General features: G+C 34.7%; 2 protein-coding genes, 1 long non-coding RNA gene, 1 other non-coding gene and 2 pseudogenes across 4 annotated transcripts; 3 read left to right on the forward strand and 3 right to left on the reverse strand.

Annotated features, from left to right (window-relative positions):
* The first annotated feature begins 665 nt into the window (after positions 1–665).
* On the forward strand, positions 666–1,952 carry LOC114741621 (GEM-like protein 1; annotated as a pseudogene).
* Positions 1,953–3,999: 2,047 nt separating this feature from the next.
* On the forward strand, positions 4,000–6,303 carry LOC114741625 (GEM-like protein 1). Its single transcript, XM_028929885.1, has 4 exons — positions 4,000–4,226; positions 4,313–4,420; positions 5,067–5,341; positions 5,907–6,303. The coding sequence occupies exons 1-4, from the start codon at positions 4,103–4,105 to the stop codon at positions 6,099–6,101; spliced, it is 702 nt and encodes a 233-aa protein (XP_028785718.1). The 5' UTR covers positions 4,000–4,102; the 3' UTR covers positions 6,102–6,303.
* A 205-nt stretch (positions 6,304–6,508) lies between these two features.
* Positions 6,509–10,195, reverse strand: LOC114741623 (uroporphyrinogen decarboxylase 1, chloroplastic-like; annotated as a pseudogene).
* A 1,040-nt stretch (positions 10,196–11,235) lies between these two features.
* On the reverse strand, positions 11,236–11,307 carry TRNAE-UUC (transfer RNA glutamic acid (anticodon UUC)). The gene has a single exon. It is a non-coding gene; the product is annotated as a tRNA-Glu (tRNA).
* Positions 11,308–11,398: 91 nt separating this feature from the next.
* On the forward strand, positions 11,399–13,889 carry LOC114741624 (uncharacterized). The gene is made up of 2 exons (XR_003739792.1): positions 11,399–11,903; positions 13,732–13,889. It is a non-coding gene; the product is annotated as an uncharacterized LOC114741624 (long non-coding RNA).
* A 767-nt stretch (positions 13,890–14,656) lies between these two features.
* LOC114741622 (peptide-N4-(N-acetyl-beta-glucosaminyl)asparagine amidase A-like) lies at positions 14,657–16,658 on the reverse strand. The gene has a single exon (XM_028929884.1). The coding sequence runs from the start codon at positions 16,656–16,658 to the stop codon at positions 14,832–14,834; it is 1,827 nt and encodes a 608-aa protein (XP_028785717.1). The 3' UTR covers positions 14,657–14,831.
* Positions 16,659–17,613: the final 955 nt, after the last annotated feature.

Here is a 17,613-nt window from a genome sequence, read left to right on the forward strand (position 1 = left end):
GCACGTATAAAGAAAGACAAGTAAAGTATTACTTCCTCTGGCCTAGATATCTAGAAGCTATTCAGGATTAATATAAGAACTCAATATATTCTATCTCTGAAAAGTTGTGATTTTTTCCCTCAAACTATCCCTTAATTGCATATTAAGGGGTAGTTCTAATTTACTATCTTTGTTTTTCAACTAACTTTTAAATATAACACCCTAATCTTTACATACGTTAAGGAGTTACTATTAATGGGTAATTTAAACACACTTGATTAATAAGAGTATTTTCAGAAAGATAATACTCCTCCGGTCCTTATTATAAGACCCAATTTGACTTTTTATTTGGTCCTAATTATAAGACCCAATCCATTTTGTCTCTTATATTTATGTATTTTTTTCCAAGATAATCCTTCTAATAATGATAGTTTTAGCCAATATACTTAATTAGCAAGGATATTTTAGGAATGACAACACTTATTTATTATAAATAACCAACTTAACTTACTTCCTTAATCTCCTCAAATAAGTTAATTGGGTCTTATAATTAGGACCGGAGGAGTATCTATTTACCATGAATAACTAACTTAACTAACTTTTTTAATCTTTTCAAATTAGTTAACTAGGCATTATATTAAGGACGTGGGGTAATAAGTAGTTAAAGATGAATTTAGTTGTTCTGAAATTCTCAATGTGCAGTAAGATTGGGGTCTAACCCAGCTGATGCAGCAATGGCAAGAGTTGTGCAAGGAACAAAAGTGCTGATGACATATGGAGGGCATGACGGAGTATTTGAGAATACATTTGGGAGACTGCATGGGGATAAGCTGTTGAACCAATATATGCCTGCTACATCTCAACTTCTAATGGACCCATCCTTGGAACATTCTACATCTCAACCAAAAGATTAGCCTTTTGCAGTGACTATCCATTCTATTATTACCCAAACGCTCCTCATAATAGTCGATCCGTATACTACAAGGTATTTGTTACTTTCCTTCTTTCTTTGCGCCTCAAAACTTCACATTAGTCCTTGGCATATAGGTATTACCAGCACAAGTTTAAAGAAAGTATCTAACCAAAAACTAACTTATTGGATGGGAAGACTCTTTAAACTCATAAATCACATTATACTTGTGAGACTCCCCGACATGAAACTCATAACAATATGTCGTGCTTTTGATCCTATTGTCTTGCATATCAGTAGACATCTATGACTTTCTGTTTGCTACATTAGTATTCAAGATTCTTGACATCATTGAAGTCTTTGCCTTAAGGAGCAGTTAAAACCAAAAGAGGATTACTGCTAATAAGGATCAAGCTCTTAATTACTTGGTCGTAAAATGATTTTGATATCATATTAAAGACAACTCATGAATAGTTTCATATGATTCTTAAGACAAGGTGAGAGATTTTACTAGGCTTCTACAACTAACAATATTTCTGGTTGCATCTTCTAAAATGGTTAATGGATGTCCCTTCAGAGATTTTCTTTCTGTACCTAGAAGTTTTTCTTTCTAAATGTCTAATGTTATGTTCTCTAATATCAGATATTTGATTCTGTGTCTGATATGTGTAGGTGGTAATTCCAATGGAACAGTTGAGCAGGGCGAGTCCATGCACAACCAGCTGGAACCCTGCAGAAAAGTACATTGAGATAGTGACAGTGGATGGCTATGAATTCACTTTCATGGGGTTTATAGCATATGACAAGGCTCTCAAGACTCTAAATGAGGCCTTACAGCGACATCGCAACCATTCTTCTGCAACTTGAATGCTTCTTGCTGTTGTAACAACAACGCACTTGCCTCGTAACAACACACACAGCTCCATGATTTATTGAGTGAAAATGGGATTTGGCACTTCTTGTTTAATGTTTCATTGAGTCATGTTTTATGTTACTTGAAAAACTTCCTTCAAATACTAGTAGTTATAAGGCTTGGTTTGAGTTAGTTAATACTTCTTGTGGATCTTATTCTTTTTGGGAGCACATTCTTTGCTCATGAAAATAATGAGCATGGAGTGTTCATCGTAAACTTATTCATCCTAATGTAGTTGTAGAAATGGAAGTTGCTCTCAATTAGTATAACCAAATTACTAATGATCTTATAATCAAATTCACTTTTCGTAAATTCTCTATTAAAAATAGAGGTAAGTTGCCTGGAGTTGTAAATGAGTAATTTATTTTGCCATATAAGTATAACATGTATTGTATGATTTTTATTGTTATATAAAGGGCCAGAGTCCAAAAATAAAAGGCAATTTACGTCCCAGGAAAATAGCTGTTCATATTTTTTTTTTTTTAATTCAATGATGATTCTAAGTTATTGTAAATTTCAAAATTTTATATGTTAAAGATTTTAATATAACAAATAATATTTAATTATTAATTAATTTCATTTTTTATATACTTAAAAAGTCACTTTTTATAAATAAAAAATAAAAAAGATTCTCAAGACTAAAATTTAACATCATTTAATATACTTAATTTTTGTTACAAATATTTCCTGATGGCCTTAGTTAAAGGAGAACAAATTCGTTACTGCTTATTTACTTTTTTAAGATTCGCTTTTCAACATCATCATATTCCATCACGAAATTTGACAAACGAATCTGGAAAGATGGTTTGGCCAAAAAAAAAAAAATCTGGAAGGATGGTGTTATTATATTCAACCTAATCCTTATCCTTATCCATGTAAAATTCCAATTGATAGTTTAGAATCAGATTGAAAGATTATTCACGCTAAGTCTTTTTGGTATGAGGAAAACGAAAAAGGAGGAAGGGAAAGAAAAATTTTAATGAGACTAATTAAAAAAAAATAAAAAGTGAAGTTAAAAAATTTTAATTAATTTTTATTACTATTTTATTTTACATCTTTTTTTAATAAAAATTTTCTAACCCTACTTTACCATTTTTTAAAATCAAACTTACTAAAATTTTCTCTCACCTCCCCTCTCCTCCCCTTATTTTGCTTTATTTTTTTTTGGACCAAAGAACATTGGTTTAGATTCTATTCCTAAATTTTATATTATATAGTACTTTCGCCGGTTCTAAATTTTGTAATAAATAGATGTTATTTTTTAAAAATATTTTTGTTAATTAAATATATTGATTAGAACTACTATTATTAGAAAGACTATATTGGGAAAAAATGTATAAATATGAGAGACAAAGTGGATTGTGTTTTATATTTAGAACCAAAATAAAAATCAAATAAGATCTTATATTAATGACCGGCGGTAATAATTTTTTTTTTCTAGAAATATTTATATTGATCATGCATATTAAAAAATTCCAATAAAAAATAGTTGCTATCCACGTGATAAAAAATGACAGTTTAGGTGGAGTTGCTGTGGGAAGAACATAGATTTCATTCCTAAATTTTATACTGCGGTAATTGACATATTAATTTTTTATTTAGGCACCGTTTGGGTGATAAGTCACCCAAACATCCACCCAATTTGCACAAACCATGGTTTTGGGTCAAAACCATGGTTTTGAAAAAAGCAAAATTTTTTTACTTTTGGAGAAAAAAGGGAGAATGTGAGAGTCTATAGGATATGTATCTTGTTATTTTTTTTATAAACATATTTTTTTATAAACATATTTAATCTTATATTTTATAAATATATATACATATTAATTATTTATTAATTATATTATCTTATGTATTATTAATTATGTTAATAAAAAATATATTATTAACAATTTTATTCCTTCAAATTAAAATATATCATAAATATATTTTTTTCTGTAATATCATATTAACTTTTGTTTTTTTTTAGTAATTTGTATATATAAAAAGTGCTTCTGATAACAACTATCCAAACACTCTCACTTTTCAAAATCACTTTTTCATAAAATTTATTCTTTCCAGAATCTATTTTCCAAAATCATTTTTTCACCACGCCTTGATTTCATCCAAACACACTCTTAATACAGAATAATGTAATCGATTTATTTCGTAACGCAACACAGGGGTGAGCAAATTGTAGCCCACACATCTCTTCCCATACTCTCCTCTGTTCTCTTTCATTCCCTTCTCCTCTCCACGCAATTTCTCTCTCATAGAGTTCAGTGTAAAGTTCTCTTACTTCTCCTCCTCCTAATCCATAGCAGATGGCCGATTACAGAGAAATCCCTATTCGATCAAGTTCTCCTGACAACACCATCAACCACAACAACAGTCACAACCCTTATACTAACGTTTCCCCTGGGTCCGCTTCCCCTGCTTACAACAGCAGTGAGTAAATTTCCAACAGATCTTCTCTCCTATATGAATTTTTTTTTGGTAATTCACTTCTATTTATCTTTCTGCTACGATTTCAGGCCCTAATCCCATGGATACTATATGGGATGCGTTACATCGGTGTAGCAAAACTGTTGAAAAGGCAACCAGGCAAGCAGAGAGCATGGCCGATAATTTCTGGAGTCACAGTGAGTTTCCTCTGTCTTCACGACCGTTTATAGAAATGAATTAAAGCGGGAAATGAAACATGAATGACCATTAACTGCTTATGAAGGTAAGTCGACTTGAGAAGAACTGGGTGGAGAAGTAATTGTTATAGACTATGATCACGACCTAAGAGCTTAAGATGGAATGGTTAATGGTCTTTATGTGATGTTAGAATATAGAATTTCAAATCTAGTGAAGTGAGAGTACTACTACTACTTGTTATATATAAATTGTCTTGTACGTATAAAGAAAAATTAAAGTAAATACTAGTACTTTGTGTCTGGTTAGGATCGCATAAAAATAAGTAAAGATAACGTAAGCTGAATTGCATTCTTTCGCTTTTTCCTTATCTCAACTGTTTTTCTCTAAATTCTGGGAAGCTGATTGTTAATCAGCAGAAGACTAGAATCCTAACAGTTGACACCTATGTGATAGTTAATCATGGTTCCTTTCAGGTAAGTTTCAGATTTTGTTCTTCCCTTATTCACTATGATTTTATAAACTAAGTTTTCGACATGAACATTGTACTAAATGCAAGTCTGGTCTGAAGTCCAATAGACGAATTGAGTTTAGTTTTTTTTTTTTTGGGGAAAGTCTGAGCCTCTGTAATATGTTTTCCATATGCAGTCAGGTTGGGCTCTAATCCAGCTGATGCAGCAATGGCTAGACTTGTTCAAGGAGCAAAAGTGCTCACCCAAGGAGGGCATGACAGAGTATTTCAGAATTCATTTGGGATATTGCAAGGAGAGAAGCTGTTAACGCAATATGCCTGCTATCTATCAACTTCCTCTGGACCTATAAATGGAACACTTTTCATATCAACAAAAAGATTAGCCTTCTGCAGTGACTATCCACTTCATTATTACCCATTCTCACTCCATAGTCAATCCATGTGCTATAAGGTATTTTTTACCTTCCTTTTCCCCACTCAGAAGTTAAAAGTAGTTTTTGGTATTTGGTATTCTGTCGTTTTAATCATAGCATCTTGCTTAACAGTAGAAATCTCTGATTGTCTTCGTGTTATTGGTGTTCATGATGCTTGATATAATCCAAGATGCAAGGAAGCATGACAATCAAGAAGTGAGAGGATTTCACATTCCAGAAGTTTTGGCTCTGTTAGCTTTTGCACAACATATGTTGTATCTCATTACAAACATTAAAATCTTAAATATTATATCTCATACCCCAACAATGCAAGATTGATAATGTAACAAGCAGCGTACTATTCCCTATCTTCGAGCGGTAGCTTAATTAACTTTCATATACAAGCTTTCAATGTTTCAATTCTCAGTTAGTTGGGACTGCTTAAATTTGTTAACAGAAAAAACAAAGGTACAAGGTTAGGCCAAATTATCTCATATAGGTGCTGCCTACTAAGATCATAGCTGACTACTTCAATTTCTTGATAACTGAATCTCTAATGTTATATTTTCTAATACCAACTCTGATTTTGTATTTGATATGCAGGTGGTAGTTCCAGTGGAAAAGTTGAGCAGGGTTACTCCTTCCTCAAATAGATGGAACCCTTCCGAAAAATACATTGAGGTTGTCACAGTGGATGGCTATGAATTCACTTTTATGGGGTTTATAGCATATGACAAGGCTCTCAAGACTCTAAGTGAGACCTTACAGCGATATCGCAACCATTCCACTGCAATGTGAATGCTCTGCTGTTCTAAGAAATGCGCATGGCTCATAAATGAAATACAAGAATTCAACTGTATTGTATGACATATAAGAGTTCAATTTTACTGTATGATCAGTAATAATGTGCTACGATATACCCTTGATTAACAATGCCCTTGTACTTTACTGTGTAATAAGAATCTGTTTGGTCTAAGTGATAGAAAAAGTTTATTTCTGTTTTCCCGTTTTCATGTGTTTAAAACGATCAAAAATATATAATGGCTTTCTAAATGCCAAAGTGAATTGTTATTCGCAGAATAAAAGTAGCAAATTAAAAACCTTTTCTTTTGAAACAAAATCAGAAATGAAAGTTCACAGGTGTGAGATAGTCAAGGTGAAATAGACGGCACCCGCAGATATCCAGTTACTAGGCAATTTGATCATGCAAGCCAAAGCTCCTTAACGACTTAAACTTGGATTAATTAGAACTATATCGGACAATGGATACATAGAAAGGGCACGATCCGAAATTAAACAATGGGAAAGAACTCATCAATATATTCAATAATAGAATAGCCGACAGTAAAACCATAAGATCATCAAGTTAGCTGGCACAACAATGTACAGCCCCTTTGACCTTTCTACAAAAATGCTTGAACTTGCTGGCTAAAGTAAGTTTTGAACATGTGGCAACTCTGGCGTTAGCGATACTTAAGCAGGATTTGTCCTCACACTACAAGGTTAGGTTCTTCGGCAGCTTTATCTCTAAACAGTGTTTCAAACTCCAAGCTCCTTGCTACTTCAAAGAAATGTGCAACCGCTTCTTCCGGTGTGCCAACAAGAACACCATGCCCTAGATTAAGAATGTGTCGTCGAGGCCCTGCACACCTTACAACCCTGACAAACACTTCCTTCAGTCTAATTATCCAATGAAATGGGGAAAAAAAAGACTCAAGATCCATCAAATTAGTGTTTTATTGATTCTGGTCATTTGTTAGTCACCAGGACATAACTGCTAGTATAGTATCCAATGACTTCAATTTCAAGTCAACAATCAAAGAAAATATGGCCTTTCTTCCAAGGGTCCCAATCCAACTGAATCGACAAATCCATGTCAAATTAAAAATAAACGGATTTATCAATGGTACTTCAGTTTTTAAGTTGTTGATTGCCACTACCAACACAACCATTTTCAGTACCGTGATCCTACTGTGAGCGTATATCAAGTGGAGTTCAGTCCCCCAGCATAATTCATAAGAAGAAAGACTACAGCCCAGAAATGGTGAAGATTGAATCTAAATCTTTGCAAGACTATCATACTTGATTGCACAAAGAAAACCAAAGTTAAGAGTATATAAGTCACAAACCTCTGAATTTCTTCAGTCACAGCACTAAGAGGGGAGAACAAGTAAGCAGGGTCCACATTTCCCTGCACACTTATTCCACTACCCAGTCGTCTTCTTCCATCGGCCATATCTACTGTCCAGTCTAGACCAATAACATCAACTCCAGTTTCTTTCATACGCTCAAGAAGGCCACCATTACCATTTATATATAGGACAAGCGGGGTCTTAGGGCACTTTTCCTTCACCACATTAACAATCTGGAAATTGGGAAGGAAAAAAACAAGAAGAAAATGGCAAGACAATAACTATTGCAGAAAAGGAAGAAAATGGCAAGACAGTAATTAACCTAGCATTGACAGTTTTTTAGCACTATCAATAAAGAAAATAACTAGGAAAATATTACAGGAATATTAGTCATAGAATTCAACATAAATATATGAAAAATGCGGCTTCTTGTTTGGGATTTAGTCCTTTGGTATTTGAAAACTAAAATATTCAAACAGCATATAAGTAAGTTATGAACTTAATTTGTTACTAAAAGCTGCTAATACACAAGCTTTCAACAGAGTAAATAATTTCTGAACTTCTGATAGTTTTCTTCACCAGGCCAACTAGCCAATAGCGGTCCAAAGAGTCTTCAAGCTCTGTAAGAATTAACTTAACATGAAACCGTAATAATGAAAAGCTCTGCAAGCTATGGACCATTGGTCTATTTTGTTTCCTCAACAATATAAAGGAGATGAGCCTGTTTTAACATGAGTATGAGCATAGTATATGCATTAATATCAAACAATGCAGGGTGAAAATGAAACATTTGGGGCAAAGAAAAGAAAAGACAAGAAAAGAACAAAAAAGGAGTATGTTTTCAAAGCCACCTCTTTGATGTAAGGCTTTGACCAGCGTTCCCACATATCAGGTGGTAGTTGTCCACCCCATGAATCAAATATTTGTATGCAATGAGCTCCAGACTGAACTTGATAAATGATGTACTCTGTTATTGCCTGTGTCAAATGAGAAAGAAGAGTCCTCAATACATGTGGCTCTGTATGGCACATGCTCTTTATCTTTGTATATGTGCGTGTTGTACCCCTTCCACTATGTATGTAGCTATCGTCCAAGGTGCTCCCACAAAACCCAAAACAGCAGCATGACCACCAACCTAGATAAACCATAGAGAAAACAAAATAAACGTTAACTTAGGAAAACAGATTTACCTGAGTAGTTATGTTAAAAATGAGGTGAGACAACAAACTTACCTCCTGGCGTAATATCTTGAGTGATTCTCCAACAAAACTAAGTTTATCCAAATCAATTGGATGCAAGGATTTTAAATCCTCTTCAGAGCGTATCGGTGATGATATAACAGGTCCCCTCACTTCTTCTATGTCAAATGGGACACCAAAGGCAGGCAGAGGAGTAAGTATGTCCGAGAAAATAATTACCCCATCAGGTCTGAAAGCTCTCCAAGGCTGCAAAGAAATTTCCACAATGAGATCAGTCGTCTCTGACCTCTGTCGGAAGGATGGATATTTCTCAGCAAGCTTTCTGTAAACAGCCATGTACCTTCCTGCCTGGCGCATCATCCATGCTGGAGGACGACTAACAGCATCTCCTCTGGCAGCCTTTACTAACAGTGGATCTGAGTAAGAAAACAAAACAAAAGGATACACAAAACATAAAGTCAATCATCACGAAAACCTGTTTACATAGACATGTAATTTCCTGTGTCTGCACAAGATACAACATAAAATCAATAACATGGAAATTACCGTCATACCCTACTCAATAGAAGTAATAAAATGAACAAATACAAGTCGGTGCCCTCAATACTACCTCTCCTTTTCCTTCAAAGAAATAATACACAACATATTTAAGAAATAATGGAGTAGTAAGACTAACTAAAAGTTCTTTTTAACGCCACTTAGCAGTGATCCTATAAGCCACTCTCAATGAAACACTCAATCAATCAACTGTCCGAATTTCCAAACGAAGTCAGATGGCTTCTAACCATATTTGCAATGATACAACCAAATTTCATTCCAATAACCATCTGCAAACACATATTCATACCTTAACGATAGTCAAAAACAGAAGAGAATCTTGGGGCACGAATAATTGATGGAGCCACATATGCAGTGCAGACATAAATATCATTTTGTCCTAATAATCAATTCTGATGAATTCACTTCATTTCTGTATTATTGTTTTATCAAAACTAAAAATCCTTATCGACAGTAATGGCGTTACTCTCACCGTATATCTAACGAATCTCCGCCAATGCCAAAACAGATAAAACAACTTCATTTTCAGTAAAATAGGACATAATCAACGCCAGAAACAAAAAGCAGAGTAACCTAATTCGTTATTGACGCTCAAAAAAGTTTCAGGAATAGACAATAGGCCGTACCATCATTAGAAGGCGAGGATGTTGAACAAGTGACGGAAAATTTTCCGTGCGGCAATTTTGCTTTTGGAGGGACTGAAATTACATTGGAGCCACCATAGTTGAAGCCAGATTGCACGAACAAGGAAGAAGACTTCCAACCCACAGCACTGTACAAAGAAAATTCCAAAGTCAGAACTAAAATTGAAGTTACCAACTATAGAAAGATAGGGTGAGATAGAGGGGGAGAGACAGAGTGGAAGAACTAGCCTGCTAACGGAAGCACTCATCTGGAGTAGGAAGAGACGAAAGGGAATCCTAATTTTATATTTTAAGGATAAAAATTCGTTGTTGGTGAGATTTCTTATCCCTCAAAGCTTTGCCTTCGTCTTCCTCGAGCTACTGGTGGTGGGGACCTGCAACTGGAAGCAAAGGCTAAACCCACGGCCCAAGAGGCAGCAGGGAAACACCAGGAGATGGATAGAAAATCGAGATAGTCTTTGAAAGAAATTAAAAAATTATACATAAAGACCCATTTATTACAATTGTTGGCGTTTACTTGTTGTCAAAACTAATACTAATACTCCGGTCAAAAAAAAAAAAACTAATACTAATACTCTTTCTGTCCTTTGATATAAAAACTAATTATTTAATTTTGATTCTAAATATAAGATCTATTTTTTATATTTATTAATTTACCTAATTGTTAAGAAAAATATGTCATATTTTTTATAATTAACTAACTTACCTAATTTTCTTAATTTAATCAAATTAGTTAAATAAGTTTTATACCACTTCCGGTTCTTAATATAAGACTCTGTTTGACTTTTATTTTGATTCGAATATAAGACCCTAATTCAGTTTGTTCGTCGTATTTATATACTCCTTCGATCCTTATTATAAGACCCAATTTGACTTTTTATTTGGTCCTAATTATAAGACCCAATCCATTTTGTCTCTTATATTTATGCATTTTTTTCCAAGATAATCCTTCTAATAATGATAGTTTTAGCCAATATACTTAATTAGCAAGGATATTTTAGGAATGACAACATTTATTTATTATAAATAACCAACTTAACTTACTTCCTTAATCTCATCAAATAAGTCAATTGGGTCTTATAATTAGGACCGAAGGAGTATATATTTTTTCTAAAGTAGCCTTTCTAACAATGATAATTCTAGTCAATACACTTGATTAACAAAGATATTTTAAGAAAGACAATACCTATTTAAGACAAATAACTAACTCAATTTACTTCTTTAATTTTCTTAAATTAGTTTGGCTCTTATAATTAGAACCGGGTATTAAAGATGAGAGAGTATTATAGTGCTTACACATTTTTTATTTAAAAAAATTTTTTTTTTGGGGTGATTTTTCCATAATTTTTTATTATTTATATATTAACGCTTGTGACAAAGACAAAATCAAAAAGTTTGGTTCCGTTGCCGGGAATCGAACCCGGGTCTCCTGGGTGAAAGCCAGATATCCTAACCGCTGGACGACAACGGAATTATAAGCCGCTCGTATGTTATTTATTTCTTAACTAAACTAATGATTTCTCTACCAGATCAAGTTGCCCAGTTCAATTGGATGCGTAGAAATCCAGTGAACGAGGGCGATGATTTTGTGGGCGGCACGTGTGGCCGGTGACAGGGTGAGTTGTCGGAGAAGAGGAATCATTGCTTCGGCGACAGGATAATCGCCTCTATCTCGATCTGTTTTGCTTCATCATGATAGTTCAGTAAATTTATCTGCCTCTCCCTTTCTGGACCTAGCTCTTCCCCGCCCTTGGCAGGAATGATCTCTTCTGCGTTCGAAGTAAGCGTTATTCCTCAGCTACTAAACGCGCGAGCAGGTGGAAAGGAGGCTGGTTTTCATTTACTGTGCTAAAATTTAGCCAACCAAACGGGTACCTTGGCTGTGAGCGGCTCTCCTTGGAGTTGGAGGTCCTGTCGAATGATTTCATCTAGAGAGAATACATTTTGGGGATGGATTTTCATATTACTTGGCTCTATATTCTTTGTTGCCTACTTATTTGCTGCAATTATTTCCAAGCTTCTTCCGCCTTCAAATATAGCGTTAATATCTGCTATGCAAAATGACTGGTAATCAATTATAATGTGAAGGTTCTGTCTATTTATTTATGTTTTCTTATTTACTGATTTCTGAAGGGGAACAATGCATGCATAAATCATAAGGCCTTAACACTGAATTGTGTTCCATACTGAACTTTCTATGTTCAACTTGTTTTACTATTGATGGACTAGATATAAATTTTTATGATTCAAGATGCTAGAGGACAATATTGACTGTGTCTGTTTCGTTTTGATTACATGAAATAACATGGATAAAGTTTTATCCTTGCCATTATAAGTATGTAGATGCAAGAGAGGATTGCACTTGGGTCAATTGTGGGCGATAATGTAGAAAATATCTAAGTTATCTTCTAGGATAGATAAAGCAAATGCTTCTAACTTCTTTTTTAAATTTCTGTCAGTCATCTGTGCGATAGAAATGTCAAGAGGTTCTATCACCTTCTTCGTCTTTCTTTTTTTTTTTTTGGGGGGGTGGGGGGGTGTGGGGTGTGGAATGAGCTCATCAATGTAGAAATTCCTTCCTAGCCTCAGGATGGTGTGCCTTCAAAATAGCTGGTTTGGTCTGAGGTCTTTTAGCCTCGTGTCCAACATACTACTAATCAGGTCTGCGTTATCAGCTCAAGACATGCTGGGTATATCCTCATGGAATGACCAAGTGATTGTGGGGAGCTTGTACCATCACATGTGTTAAGGGGGACTACATGGGGTTCTTGTTCATCATTTGATGCAAATAATTTATTAGTTTATGCTTGTCAAAACATGATTGATGCAGTTATTTTGAGTTAAAACTGCCAGTTCTACTTGTTATCCCATTTAAATTATCCATTGAAGTATAGGGATCTATTTGTTTTTATCAACGCTTAGCCATGCAATTTTCAGAAACCATTCTGAATGACAAAAGATTCACAAATGAAAGGCAGCTAATCAATGGAGTTACAGCTCAATACATATAAAAGCAGATTAGTCCTCAGAGATGAGATGCCTCTTGCTATTTTGAGTTCAGTTTGAAATTTCATTCACCACCATTTATGTACATTGTAGATTTTTCAGGTAATTTGATTTGTGACATCACATGCTTTGACTCCAATAACAGGGCAGCATTTCCAACTAATGAAATGGTTGTCTTCTGGTGTGGAGTTACAGCCAACCTATGTAGTTTAAGTCTTTTAGCTTTTATAGAATATGACGAATTGGTTGGCAAACGTATTATATATCTTCCCATCTCTTAGGTATATATATCAAAGAAAGGTTACAGCTTCAAGAGAAGTTGAGACAGCTAAGAGTTTGAGGATACAAGATTCTCATCGTTTTTTGGCTAGTATGAAGTATTAGTAAAAATATAGGCATATTATGCATCAAAGCTTCTTAGATATTAGTGTGCCAAACACATACACCTTGGGTATCAGTGTACCAATACAGTTATCTTTCATGCTTGGATCGAAATTTTGGTTATGTCAAGTGCCTTCTTGAGTGAGACCTGCTGCTCCCAAAAATACCTTTGAAGGTGACATGTGGTTCTTGAATTCACCCTGACGAATTGTTTTTCAGCTGTCATAATATGTGGGAAATAACTTCTCTCTGTCTCTTGTGATTCTCTTCCAGGTTGATTATTTCTAGAGAATTTTATTTATTTTTCTGTTATAGGTTATTCAATTGTATGTTTTACTAGTGTTATCATAACTATTGTTAATAACTTGATCATCATTACTGTTGACGATAATGCTGCTATCACCGTTCCAGCCCCCCCCCTCCCCCAACTGAATATCAATCTCAAAACAATTCTATTTTTTTAAAAAAACAAAATTTCTTTTCCTGATCTGTATTTGGCTTATTGTAGGTATTACTGCTTCTTGGTGCCGTTGACTCTGCCTATAGTTGTGGTTGCTGTATACCTTCATTGGCTCAGCATGAAGATGTTCAAGCATGCTTAACTTCTAATTACTATCTGATCATTATTTGGAGGCACACAGGATTTTTTTTCTGCTTCGAAACGGGCCACCAGCTGACATTTAATTGGTCCTTATTTTTCGCAATTTCGGACTCTCCCACTCTCCGGTGTCTTTCTCCTTCTTAAGCTTAGGTACTAAATTCTATCGATTTCCTCGAATCAATTATTAGAGTAAGATATTTAATTTAGGGTTAAGATGTGAATTTGGCTCTGAAGCATCTCAAAGACGGTTGGTATCCTGAACTCTTGAAAAGTGCAATGTACCCACTGAAATTTCAAAGACAGTGCAATTCCCCCATAGTTAACAGATTGGCCGTGTTGATCGTTTGTACCAACGTTAGACCGAAATGTTCTGTGCTGGAATGCCATGTGGGGTATAGGTGGCACGTGTTGGGTGAATGAGCGATCTATGTGGCATTGTATCCGAGGTAGTCATTATGTTTTTTTTTTTTTGGTAATAAGTAGAACAGAAAATACTTTGAATTAAAAAAGTTTCTATCACTTGGCACAAAAACAAAAGCATGCGAAGCTTGAACAACAGAAAGTATGTTGTAACTTCCTGCTTTTAAAACCAAAAAACTAAACAATTTCATAAGCTTTCTTTAATTCTAGTAAGGTAGAACAGAATTGAACTTATTAAAGTATAAAAGAATTTAACTCAGTGGTAGAAAAGATTATACGTCATAATTCAAAAATCTACCATGATTAAAGAAAAACTTAACTATACATTTTTAAGTAACACTATAAAAAGTGACTTCCACCGTAAAAGAGGTTTAAGTCCCACCATTTGACTAATTCAAAACACTAAACTAACTTGTTTCATAACATTAATTTAACTTGTTTGGGATCCCAATACACAGTTAACAATTAAACTAGTGGCGTCGGGCACTTTTTGGCACACAACATTCAGTGTAACTCCCATGCAACACAGAAATAGAAAATGAGGCCGTAGCAACGGAAGCCTCTATACAAAGCTCGAATCAAACACACTACATACTCAACACATGTTCAGACTTGTCTTTGGAGAAAGGCTCCTTGAAGATAACAGAACCAAGATCAGAGTTGCTTCTCTGGTTGCATGAGTATGCAACTTTATCATAGAGAATAGAGTACCCTAAATTACTCACATTCCGGAAATAGCAAAACTCATGGCTTTTGTACTTGTATACTTGTTGTGTACTACCAATTGCTTGAACCAAAGTATCATTCTTCACGGCCACAATGCTGTGAGCATTCTGCAGATTCTTGAGAGAGCTGCTTAAGAATCCAGAATCATTATTCTCTTCAAATCCCAATGTGACATTTGCAACATATGAAAATGTTTCGTTTCTTTGATTCAGTTCATCCACGTAGAAGGATAGGGAAAATTTTCTGTCAGTTTTATCAACAAAATGGACAGCAAAATATGGAATCTCAGCATCAACAGTGTCATTGAAAAGGATTGTTTGGCTGACACTCTCCATTCCCCCGTTTTTCCCAAACACCAGGGAGTTCGTGAAAGTGAAGTTTTGAACTAAACTGGTTGTGATATTACCAAAAGAAGATCTCACCCACCCAGTTGATGAAATTGATCTCCTCGCACTAGTTTGAAAATTTCCATTCAAGCCTTTATAACGTGAAACAGAGGATACAACCAGAGGCTTGACAATGAGGTTAGAAAGTTCTCCTTCTGTTTTTGTGCTCTTTCTATCCAACCAAACGTGCAGATTTGCATCTATGAACCAGACATTCAAAGCATTTGTTACCCTAAACCCTAATGAGTGGGTATCTCCATCCAATATCATACCCAAAAATGGTGTGATTTCAATATCGTAAGAAGGAAGATCAAATGAACCTATTCCAGTCATTGGTCTCCACAATAAGGGCTGTATCCCTCCTGTGTAAATCACAGTAAAAGGCCAAACCCCACCAATAATCTGATCATCAAGAGTGACCAAAACCTCTCTGAATGGTCCATTTCCAGGTGTATCAGTAAGGTTGTTTGCAGCAATGTACTCATTTGGAGGATTATTGTACCAAAATTCATCTCTCTCATGATATGAAATGTAGACCTCTAACACAGCCCTATATGCATTCTGGGGGATTTTGAACTCTTTCATAGCTGTATCATTGGAACTCACAATTTCAAACCACAACCCATCATTCAATGGAAGATTTCGTGAGATGGGTAATATTACATCTGCTGGAAAGTCATACCCAAATGCTAAACTTCCATCAGATTTTGGTTCATCACTACTAAAACTCTTCAAGTCAGGATAAAAGTGAAAGAAAATATCAACATGGTAGAACCCAGTGTAAGTATTATCAACAATATTTCCCAAATAAACAGCAAGAAGATGATCATCCATGAGCAACGAATAGTACCTCGTAATGTCCTTTTTAACAGTCCAAACAATCCCAGTAGGCCTAGGCTCCGCCGTACAACTTCGAAGCAGCTCAACTCCACCAAGCCACACACCGAAAATACGATCGAATTGAGTTCCTTTACAAGTCGCCTTCCACTCGAGAACAATCTTGGAACACTTGAGAGGGCAATGTTTGGGGGGACTGTAATTGGCAAAAACAGGCGTTTTTCCATACGTGAAGCCAAAATCGTGTTCAAGTATATGGTATGAACAAGGCTTTGTTGGAGGGAGTTTAATGGGTTTGGTTACCTCGAAGAACTCAGTTGGTGAGGTGTCATTTGTTGAAGATCCAAGCTGAGCAAGAAGATGTGGCCTGAGATGCTTCATTTTGTGAAGACTAGTTGCAGAACTCGGGTGTTGAAAACAGAAGAGGAAGAGGGAGAAGAAGAGAAATAGGAAAGAAAAGTTCATCTCGGTGGTAACAAACCAAGATGATTGATTCTATGCTGCGTGGAAGTTGCTCTGCATTGAGCTAAATTCTTCGTTGGCCTGTTATATAGGATCCAAGGTCAACCAGAGTCATTGCAACAGAAATAAGAATCATGAGTACAATTTTCTTTTGCTTTTTGTTTCCTTTTTTAAATGAAAAAGGTAAATAAGAAATCTAATGACCAAAATCAATGGATTATACGATCCCATAATAGTTTCACTTCTAATTTGGTTCTAAATATAATATATTAATTCATTTTGTATCTTATATTTATTTATTTTTTCAAAATAGTTCTTATAATAGTTGTACATGTTAAATATTCCATCAAATGATAGTTTTAATTAATATACATTATTATGAAGGGTATTTTAGAGAAGACAACACATATTTATTACCAATAACTAACTTAATAAACTTTCTTAACCTACTCAAATTAATTAATTAGCTCTTATATTAAGTATCAAATGTACTATCTATACTCGAGATTAGACTACGCACAACAACAACAAAAAGGTCCTATTTACATATAAATAGAAGTGTCTTTTTTTTTTTGGGACTGATTATTTTAATTTAAATTTTGATGAATTGACATTTTTCAAATATTATAAAATGTTAACTTTGACCCATATCACATGGAATTAGCAAACAGTCTAGTTTATGTAAGATAATTATATGAAAAATAAGTACACTTCGAGAGCAAAAGTAATTAGTTATGAGCTTGTTGGAAGGTCACATTCATGCTTGATAGTTTGAGTACAAGGTTTCCAACCTATTTTTTAAAACGCACTATAATGTCTTACAAGCCAAATAAGCATGATCATGTACACTTATAATATATATTAATATAAACTTCAATTAATTATTTAACCATGATGTAGTTAATCACACTCAAAGTGTCACACTCTAATCAGTGTGTTGGCCACGAGAAATCAATCG

Source organism: Neltuma alba, unplaced genomic scaffold (assembly GCF_004799145.2).
Source record: "Neltuma alba isolate B1F8T4 unplaced genomic scaffold, ASM479914v2 tig00003453_pilon, whole genome shotgun sequence".
Classification (NCBI taxonomy): Eukaryota; Viridiplantae; Streptophyta; class Magnoliopsida; order Fabales; family Fabaceae; genus Neltuma; species Neltuma alba.

Excerpts from the sequence above, each read along its gene's own strand:
- LOC114741622 (XM_028929884.1), bottom strand. The coding sequence starts at position 16,658 with ATGAACTTTTCTTTCCTATTTCTCTTCTTCTCCCTCTTCCTCTTCTGT.
- LOC114741625 (XM_028929885.1), top strand. The coding sequence starts at position 4,103 with ATGGCCGATTACAGAGAAATCCCTATTCGATCAAGTTCTCCTGACAAC. Across the intron at positions 4,227-4,312 it reads TTCCCCTGCTTACAACAGCA|GCCCTAATCCCATGGATACT; the intron begins GTGAGTAAATTT and ends CTACGATTTCAG. Across the intron at positions 4,421-5,066 it reads CGATAATTTCTGGAGTCACA|TCAGGTTGGGCTCTAATCCA; the intron begins GTGAGTTTCCTC and ends TTCCATATGCAG.